The sequence below is a fragment of the Carlito syrichta genome, unplaced genomic scaffold (genome assembly GCF_000164805.1).
Source record: "Carlito syrichta isolate Samal-C Ts95f unplaced genomic scaffold, Tarsius_syrichta-2.0.1 Scaffold315400, whole genome shotgun sequence".
NCBI classification, from domain to species: Eukaryota; Metazoa; Chordata; class Mammalia; order Primates; family Tarsiidae; genus Carlito; species Carlito syrichta.
In genome coordinates this window covers 261,461-271,662 of record NW_007259496.1, presented here as the reverse complement: position 1 = coordinate 271,662, position 10,202 = coordinate 261,461, and the positions used below count along the sequence as shown (strand labels likewise).

General features: G+C 42.4%; 1 protein-coding gene across 1 annotated transcript in view; it reads left to right on the top strand.

Annotated features, from left to right (window-relative positions):
* The window catches only part of GBX1 (gastrulation brain homeobox 1), an 18,892-nt gene that overhangs the window by 576 nt on the left and 8,114 nt on the right, over window positions 1-10,202 (top strand). The window contains exon 2 of the mRNA XM_021706265.1: window positions 7-133. Coding sequence (XP_021561940.1) covers window positions 7-133 — 127 coding nt within the window. The remainder of the gene's footprint in view (window positions 1-6; window positions 134-10,202) is intronic.

The following is a 10,202-nucleotide window of genomic DNA, read 5'->3' as shown; positions in this document are numbered from 1 at the left end:
TCCGAGCCCGGCGGCCGACGCCCAGAGGGCGGGCTGGAAGCAGACGAGCTGCTGCCGGCCCGCGAGAAAGTGGCAGAGCAGCCCCCACCACCCCCGCCTCCGCACTTCTCAGAGACTTTCCCAAGTCTGCCCGGTAAGTGCTGGGGCCGACCAGGGCGACGGGCGGGAGGCCCGTTCACCTGGAAATTCCAGACGGGAACCTGCTCAGAGTCTCCGCACCTGCCTGGAGCCCTGGAGCCCCAGAGCCCTACTCTAGATCGCGCGCAGGATCTGACTCCAATTCAGTTCCAAACACAGCACCTCTGGATCCCAGAACCACCGGCCTGCCCCGTCCCCAGAGCGCCTGGAGCCTAACGGAAGACATCCCAGTACTCCCTTCCCAATCAGTGCCTTTCCTCCCCGCATCCTAGTTCTCAAGCGTGGTCTCGACTCCTTTTCAGAATACCTTCATTTTTTCTCCTCTGCCAGGGGTAGAGAGGCTACGAGGGTGGGATTTCTGGGTTCATGGGGTGAAGGCATACTGGAGCAGCTGTCAGTTTAGGAATGGAGGGTACATTCTGGCTTCCGGGGAGAAGAAGTATTGACCCCAAACGCTGAGGGCCGGACGCTCTCTGTGGAAGCAGAGGTAAAGGGAGGGCTTAAAGTGGCGACTGTGGCTTTACGTTAGTAGTAGAGGTTATTTCTGAATTGGCAGATTTAGAGCTAAGTCTTGAAGAACTAAGTAAGGGACTAAAGAGAACATTAGCTAGCAGGGGGCCTAGCACCCAGTGGTCCAGCACTGACTAGGAGGCCATGGAGGGCTAAAGGCTGGACTGAGTTGGGTGTGGCCCAAAACCCCGGAGAAGTGAATCCTCCCAAGATTCAGCTAAGAGACAATTCAAGTGCCCTGGATGCTCTGTGAGTGGGTGCCCGCTCCATAGAGGCAGGGTGTTTTCAACAGAGCCCTGTTTAGAGTCAGTTCAATTAGAGCCCTCCTGATCTCTCTATTAGTCCTTAATCCGTCGGCCAGGAAAGTGTTCTTCTAGCCAGACAGATCCAGGTGTTCTGGGATCCAAAGCTGACACAATTTGGTGGGCCCTATTTAAGAAAAATCAAGACCACGTGCAAGTGGGATGCTGATGCTTAAACTTCTTTAGCTTCAGGATGGATCTGCCTCTGTTCAGCCATTCACTGCAGCCGACTTAGCAGGTGGAAATGATCCCAGTAGGCCTGGGGGCTGACTTTAATGGAGGCAAGATGGAGACGCAAGAGTCCTTTTGTCCTTTTCCAGGAGAAGCCATTCTTGATTATAGGTTTTGGGGCCTTTCCTGAATTGTCCAAAAGGCTAATCAGTCTTCAGACCCCAAGGACTGCCATAGAGCCTAACTTCTTGTGCTTTTCTTCTTTAACCCTGGGCTTTGGGGATTCGGCTGTTTTCTTTTTTTACCTGGTTGGACCAGGAGGATCCAGTGACTACAGTCAGAGTAGCATCTTCTAAGGAGGATCATAAGGAAAAGACAGATTAGCAACTGGAAGGTGGGAGAAAATGTCCACAAGATAAAAGGGCCTGGGGCGGGGGTGGCACATAGTAGATAACAGGATGATCTTAAGGGATTAGTAGGATTATTGGAATAGGGTGGTCCTAAAACAGAAAAGAGAGCAAGGCAAGCCGTCAAAGAGATGACTTTGGAGGCAATAGGATATGGAGGTATAACCAGACACAACTGGGAAAGAGATGAGAGCTGGAGAGAAGAGAGACAGGGCCCCCACTGGAAGGGAGGGGAGCCTGAGAGGGGTAGGCTGAAACCATGGGAGGCCAAGCAACTTGTCTTACCCCTTCAGGTCCCCTCAGTTCTTATTTTGACCGGTATTATAATGGGGGCTCATTTCTGGAGTAGATAGAATGTTGACTATAAAACCAGACATTGATTGAGAGAGAAATGAACAGGTGAAAAGAGCAGAAGATAAATATTGAGGAAAGAAGAATAGAAGAAAGGACCAAGGAATGCACTCCATACTGGGAATATCCAAAGAGAATATGAAGAAGGAGAGGACTCTGTTGGAAGAGGGACTTCTGAACTGGGCTAAATGAAAAGCCACTATATCCTATATCAATGGACCAGGAGAGAAAGAGAGAGAGAGAGAGAGAGACAGACAGAGACAATATGAGAATCTATCATTAGAGGATTGGGAGACAGCAAAATAAAAGTACTAGGGGAACAGGGAAAGATGTCAACACTAGGAGTACTTTTCTTTAAAGGTTTTTCAGTAGTGGGAGTGATGGGAAACTGGAAACTGGAATTTATATGGAATTATAAAGGAAAGATCTTCATGGTCTGAGGAGAATGTTGGAAGCCAAAAAAGAGACTTGTGTCATTCTTGGCCTAGAGGCAAGGAATTTCTTTGCTAAGAATAATGTGAAGGAAACCTTACAGAGGAAGGATTTGAAGAAAGTGCTGGAATAAGGGAAATCATTCATATTGGGAGGAGATACACATAAAGGTTTTATAGTGGGGAGGCTGGGACAGAATAGGAAGGAGAGACTGAAGAAACATTTAAAGAGTACAACGAAAGGGAGCTCTTATCTGTGACCGACCCTTCTCTTCCCTCTCAGTAGAAACCCATGCCACCTCTTCTGGTCAAGCCACTCACATCCACCTTTCCAGTCTGGAGTTTTTCCTGAAAGTTCTGAGAAAAAAAAAATGCAATTCCAGAAATGTTAGACATGAAATCAATTTGGGGAGTGTGATAATACATGACCTGGGCTAAAAATGGTTGGAAAACAAATACTCAGTTTTGGGAATTATATTCAAGCATTTGGAGTGAAATAAGAGAATTCTCTGCTGTGAATAATGGGATTGAATCCTCAACATTAGGAGAGCTTGGAGAAAGAATGCAGTCTTTAAAATGACAGAGGAAGAATTGCTCTCTGGGTATGAATGAGCAACATTGGTCTGAAATTATTGTGAATTGACATTTGTTTAGTGTTTTACAATTACTAGCCCCTTTGAATGAAATTATAGTATAGGTAGACCAATTTGGAGAATGATGAATGAAATTCTTTTGGGAGTTACGGGGACTGTTTTTTAAAATTTGCTGAGAGTTAAGACAGTTACCATTCTCTACTAGAATTGATGAAAAAATTAAAACTTTGTAATGATTTGATTGTAGAGGAAGAAGCTATAGTAACAGATTAAAAGAAATATGTGCAAAGAAATAATTGCTTAGAAAGGTATTGAGGATGGTAGATTGAAAAGAATTCTAGGTTTAGAGTGTGGGGAGCAGTGGAGTTATTGGGGAATATTTTTTAGTAAGAATGTTAAAGAAGAGAGAATTTTTAACTAGTAGGGAGGGATGAATTACGAATTAAGAAGGGTCCAAAGCAGTACCGGCTAGTGGGAATATAATGCAAACCATATATGTAATTGAGAAGTTTTCACTGGCCACATTATAAAGGCTAAAAGGAACAAGTAAATTAATTTTAATAATACATTTTATTTAAATCAATATATCCAAAATATTATTTTAGCATTAATCAATAAATATTTTTAATGAGATATTTTATATCTTTTTTGTACTAAGTCTTCAAAATCCAATGTTATTTACACTTCCAGTGTGTCTCAATTTGTACTGGTCATGTTTCAGGTAGCCAGTAGCCTCATGTGAACAGTGGTGATTACATTCAACATAACAGTTCTAGAGAGTTGTAAGAACAGAGTCGTATAAAGATGGGGGAAAGGAAGCTTTGAATTAGGGTGGATAAAGAGCCCTCGCTGTATTAGGAATGATGGAGAGGAGAGAGCAGTGAGCTCTAAATGACAAGAATGAACAGAATTCTGCCTTGGTGGGATGGACAGAGATGATCTTATGTGTCTGGAGGTTTGTGTGTGCTCTGGCAGAGAGTAATCCAAGTTAGCCTGTTGTGTGCAAGATGTGGTGCAGATATGGAGAAGAGGATACTATGTGCTGGAGGAATAATGGAGAGAGCTGTCGGTTTGGAGAAATTCAGAAGACAACTTTAAATTAGGTGTGTCTAGAGCAGTGATTTGGGGAGAAAAAGGTTGGATTGCCTAAGTGTAAAAACTTAGGAAGGAGGAATGATAAATACTCCATGTATAATTGTTCGATGGATGATAAAAATGTCATGAGAGATTCATATGTGAGATAACATGAGTATTGGGCATAGTGAAGACAATTTGTAGTTGAGATGATATAGAAGACAAGCATATGATGGAACAAACCAGTCAGTTGTAGTATTATTATTTTAAAAACCTAAAAACATTTGCTAATTTCTGAATAGAGGTTGGCAATAATAATGGAAGTCATGCAAGAAGATCAGGGAAACTTCTTAGCATGATATTCAAGTGCTGATTGCTGTAAGCTAAGCACCTGACTGTAACTAGGGAATATTTTAGAGACCATTAATTAACTTCTGAATAGGCATCCATTATTACTGTCAAGATATGATATTTATTTTCGAGAGGAAAACAGAAAATGATAATATAATGTAGAATTAGAGAAGTCTGTTAGAAACAAGGGGAAGCTTTTGGGGGGCAGTGATGGAGATCCAGAGTATGTTTTTCTAGCACTTTTGAGCATAGGAGTGATTGCTACATTGACATTTATAGAAAGGCAAATACTGCATTAACTTAATGTGACTGAAGGAACATTTATTTGGGAGTTGTGACATATGGGTTCAAGTCTCCACTTGAACTCACTAGCTATGTAATTTTGACAAGTCACTTAGTTCAGTCAATTTAGGAAATATTTATTGTGTGTCTATTATAGGCTTAGTATGTTTGAGACACTATGGGAGATTCAGAGTCATGTAACTCGTATAGACTTTGGTTTCTTCATCAGGACCAAAAGTTTTGGTTCAGATGATGATGATTATTTTTCATAGGTGGGGTTTAGTAGCCCAGGCTGATCTCAAACTCCTGGCCTCAAGCAATCCTCCTGCCTTGATCTTCCAAAGGGCTGGGATTATAGGCATGAGCCACTGTGCCCAGCTGTGATGATTTTTAAATGTTCCTTTCAGTTCCATAGGCCTCAATGTTTAAAGTAGGACTCTTAGCCTAGACTCCACGGACCTTTCATCAGGGGTTCTGTTAAAACTGTGGGTGGGAAAATAATTACATCTTTATTTTTACTGACTTTAAACTAAAATTTGGTACTCACTTTATTTTATTTATTTATTTTTGAGTCAGAGTCTCACTCTGTCACCCAGGCTGGAGTGCAGTGGCATGTTCATGGTCACTGCAGCCTCGACCAGCTGGGCTCAAGCAATCCTTCTGCCTCAGTCTTCCAAGTAGGTAGAATCTTAGGTGTGTGCCACCACACCTGCTAATTTTGTTTGATTTATTGTAGAGATGAGATCTTGCTAAATTACCTAGCCTGGTTTAGAACCCCTGGGCTCAGGCAATCCTCTCTCCTCTGCCTCCCAAAATGCTGAGATTACAGGCGTGAGCCACCACTTTAATTATGAATATAGACCAAAAATCATAGTAGTTTCAGCAGTACATGAGGTTTCTGTTACTGATAGAAATCACAGATAGTTTGATATAAATTTATAGTCTTTGGAAGATTCTTGTTTAATGAATTAATAAAGAAATATGATTATATCACAAGTTCAATTTTAAATATCTTAGACTATTTTAATATAGCTGGCTTCAAATGTAATCCTATATATGCTGTACATCTAAAAGCATTATTCTAAGAAGGGATTCATAGACTTCAGCAGACTACCAAAGGAGTTCAGGGCACAAAATGGTTAAAGAACTCCTGGTTCAGAGATTGATCTCAGAAGTGACAAGGAAAATGTTTTTAGAAGAATTGGAATGTGATGCTGAGATTCCTTGTGCCAGAGTGAAGTTAACACTTGGGGAGTCTGTCAGAGAGAAGGGGTCTTTGCTATGGCACATGTAAACCTGGAGAGATATATTATAGATGGTTAGGATAATTTTTTTTTTTTTTTTTTTTGAGTTAGAGTCTCACTCTGATGCCCAGGCTGGAGTGCAGTGGCAGACTCACAGCCACCGCAGCCTCGACCTGCTGGGCTCAGGTAATCTTTCCACCTCAGCCTTCCAAGTTGCTGGAACTACAGGCACATGCCATCATACCTGGCTACTTTTTGTGATTTATTGTAGAGATGTGGTCTCACCAAGTTGCCCAGGCTGGTCTCGAACTCCCGGGCTCAAGCAATCCTCTCGCCTCAGCCTCCCAAAGTGCTGGGATTACAGGCTGAGCCACCATGCCTGGCCAGGAGGAGAATTCTTATACACAGAGTGTTGGGCACGAATAGTTTGTACTGGGAATTATGGGAGAAAGGCAATAATTGGAATAACAAGGGTGAAATATTTTAATTGGAAAGAAGGAGGAACATAATATTATGAGAAAAGTGCTTTACATTCAGAGAAATGTTACAATAGGAAGCTGTATAATAGGAAGCAGGAACTCTGCCTCGGAAGTAATGGAAAAAGAAGGATCTTTTCAGTGACACTGATTTGGAATTAGGAAACAGGAGAGAAGTAATAGAGTAAATGTACAAAAGAGAGTTAGACAGGAATGATGAGAAGGAAAGAGTTTGGTGGGAGGAGAGAACTTTGATTACAAGGAATGGTGAAATGCCCCGTGCTAGAATAAGAAAGAAGAAACCTCACATCTGAACCAATGAAAAGGACAGAGCTCTCTATGCAAGTGGTGCCCACAACCACAAAAAAGACCTAGATTAGAGGTAGTAGAGAAGAGGCTGGAGATTTTTATTAGAGCTATGATCATGCCGGGAGAAGGTTATCAACCTAGAGTAATGTGGACAAAATATTGATGTGCTAGGACTAATTGGGAGAAAAGGTGACAGGAAGAAGAGAGACTTGGATTTGCTGTGAATGAAGAATTATCCACATGAGTTGAATTACCGTGTACGAGGTAGAGACAGCACTGTGCTGCCCCAAGTAGTCATGAAGCAGTGTCTTCCCTGGCCATCATGGAGGGGAAAGGCATGATCAAGTGATGAAAAGAAATATCTGTGTAGGAAGCAGGGGTGCTATAGGAACTCACTAAGACTAGGGCTATGAGCAAAAAGCACGATTCAAAACAGGACTGGGAGAAACCAGAAAACACTTCTGAACTAGGAGTAATAGGAGACAGAATTCTTGACTGAGTTATGGAGAAGGTGGTATTATACTAGAAGTAATGGAGAAGGTGGAACTCTGTATTGGGAGCAGTGGGAAGAGAAGTGATGCAAAGGTGTCTCAAATGGGGGAGGGAGGTATGATTATCCTGAGTGTGACAATAAGAAGCCCTTTGTTCTGTAACGGATAACTTTCCTCTGAATTATGCGTAGATACTACAAGTATGTAACTGGTTGATCTTGGCCAAATCACACCTTTCTATGCCTTTGTGTTCTCATCAGTAAAATTAGGAGTTTGAATTAGGTGATTTCTAAGGTCACTTCCAGCTCTGCCATTCTGTTTTTGTCTCTAAGAATACCTTTATTAACAATTTTTTTTAAACAAAAGGGCATCCTGAGCAAAGGGCCTGGGGGAAGTTCTCTACTTTCCAGGGCTGAGTTGTGATCATGAAGGTGGAGGAGAGGGAGGAGGGAGGAGGCAGGGTCGTGTATATGCATCTTGAGGTGAAATTGGGGCTGGGCTTTAGAGTGGAAGAGGCTTTGTCATCTGAGACTGGGGAGGAGATGGTACCTGAGCTATGTGTGCAGCCACCTTATTAAATGAGAAGTCGAAACATTTGATAAAGACAGGAGTAGATTTTTGTCTAGACCAAATATCAATTGTGCCCGACTTTACCTGGAGAGGAAGGAAGCAGTGAAAAAAAGAGAAGCTGTGTTGTGGAATCAGTCTCGTTGTCTGTATTATTTCTCCAACTGGTACAGTATTTATGATACAGCAACATTAGAATTCAATCTTTTTTTACATTAAACTTAACAAAGAGATGTGGTGTGGTGCAGAGGAACAGGCATGGACTTTGATCAACAATGCTGGTACTGATGACTGGTAGTACTTTCTTTGTGATCTCTAGTGAGGTACCAACCTCTGCAGCCTCAGTTTCCTCACCAGTAAAATAAGGACAATGATACTTACTTCACAGAGTTAAGGATTACATGCAAAGATATTTGTATAGCATTCTGAGAATAATAGGTACTCAAGAAATTATCATTATTATTCTTGTCCTCGAAATAAGTGAGATGCTTTCCTGGGAATTAAGCTGGGAAAGGTCTCTTTACTAGGAATGGTGTGGGATAAGTGACACTTTCTGTATTGATAAGGACACACATTTCTGGGAGTGATGATAGAGACAGTGCTATATCCTGAGAACTGATTATACAGGGATTGCCAGGAAAGTACATTGTACTGAATCTAATAGTGATACACTTCAAATTTGTCTTTGGTTCTTTCTCCCTCCTTTCAGTTTCCCTGTCTCACATTTTGGTGTCCTCTGTAGATTCCAAGACTGCCCAAAACCCCTTTGCTGTGCCCCACTGGGGTCTTTTCTCTCCATAAAAAAAAAAACCTCTTCTTTCTTCTTTATCAAAATTTCTATTCCCTCATATGTCTGATCTCAATTTGATGTTAGGATCAAAGCCATTGGTTTAAACTAATTCACACTCAGTGGATTAAGGAGATTTTTAAAAGTCCACATGAATTTCAAACTGCTGGAATTTTATATGGTGTTTTTATGATTAGTTTCCGGTAATGTGGAAACATTATTTTGGATGGGAGAGTTGTGGGAGTGAGGTGGAGAGGTTTATGTTCCCTGGAGTCATGTGATTATCGTCTCTTCTAGTTAAAGCACTGTATTTAGTCCGAATTCTTTGGATTGTTAGTTATAGTAGCTCAACTCTAGTTTAGGCTAAAATGGGCAGTTATGGATTCATGTAACTGCAGAGTACCTGAGTTTGATTCAGAAATGCAAACAATATTGTTAGGTCTTTCTTGCGCTTAGCCTGGTTCTACTCTCCATTTTCACCTCATTCTCTCCTTAAGACAGCTTCCTGGGCAACCCCCTGGGGTCCCCTCCTGCTCAGGGAGCTTTCCTGTCCTCTCAATAAATCCTGCTTTCAAAAAAAAAAAAGACTACTTCCTTGCCAAGAACGGAGGTAATCCCAGCACTTTGGGAAGCAGAGGCAAAAGGATTGCCTGAACCCCGGGGGGTTCGAGACCATTCTGGCAAATTGGAAAGACCTCATCTCTACAATAAATAAATAAAAAATCAGGAGTGGTGGCACAGGCCTGTGGTTCCAGCTACTTGGAAGACTGAGGCAGAAGGATCGCCTGAGCCCCGCAGGTCGAGGCTATGGTGGCTGTGAGCATGCTGCTGCACTCCAGCCTGGGCAACAGAGTGAGACTGACTCAAAAAAAAAAAAAAAAAGAATAGCTTTCTTCATGTAGTGAGAAGTGCGAGAGGGCACAAGCATATGTAGCTCTAAATGTTTATAATCCCAGGTTAGGACCCTAGTGGATTCTAGTGTATATAAAACCCTAGAATGACTGATTAACTAATTTGAGTAACGTTTCCAAGAAGATAGATAGCATGTTGCAATTGGTCAGATCTGGGTCACCTGCCTATCTGTCAGGAAGATAAAGAAATGGCATTGACTATCCCACTCCGTACTGGGTAGTGTAGGGGAGAAGCAGTGTCCTGAAGGAAGGGAGTACTGTTACTGAACAAAAGCAGGAAAACTCTGGGCAGACAAAAACGACCCCAAACAGATGTATGCCTCAACCAGGAAGAAGGAACAGAATGGACCTTTGGCTCCCTTTCAGTAGTAGAGAGGAATACTGAGAGGAAATACTTCACTTCTCCACTGGCTAGCTGAGTTGTTCAAGGCAAGATAGAAGAGATCTGAGAATGAAGCTCTGAAGAGTTCTGTAATGAGTAAGGCAGAGAGAGATGAAGATCTTAGAGAAATTTTGATTCCTCAGTGAGGCTGTCTCTTTGTTCTGATTCCCATACAAGCAAGAGCTCTGTGAAGAATGATGGAGAAAGTTGTAAACTAGGAGCCAGAGAACACTGGTATTAAAACACACCTTTCAGCCGGGCTCGGTGGCTCAGCCTGTAATCCCACGCTTTGGGAGCCTGAGCCTACGGGTTCGAGACCCGCCTGGGCAACTTGGCGAGCCCTCATCTCTACAATAAATCAAAAGTTAGCCAGGCGTGGTAGCGCACGCCTGTAGTTCCAGCTCCTTGGAAGGCTGAGGCGGAAG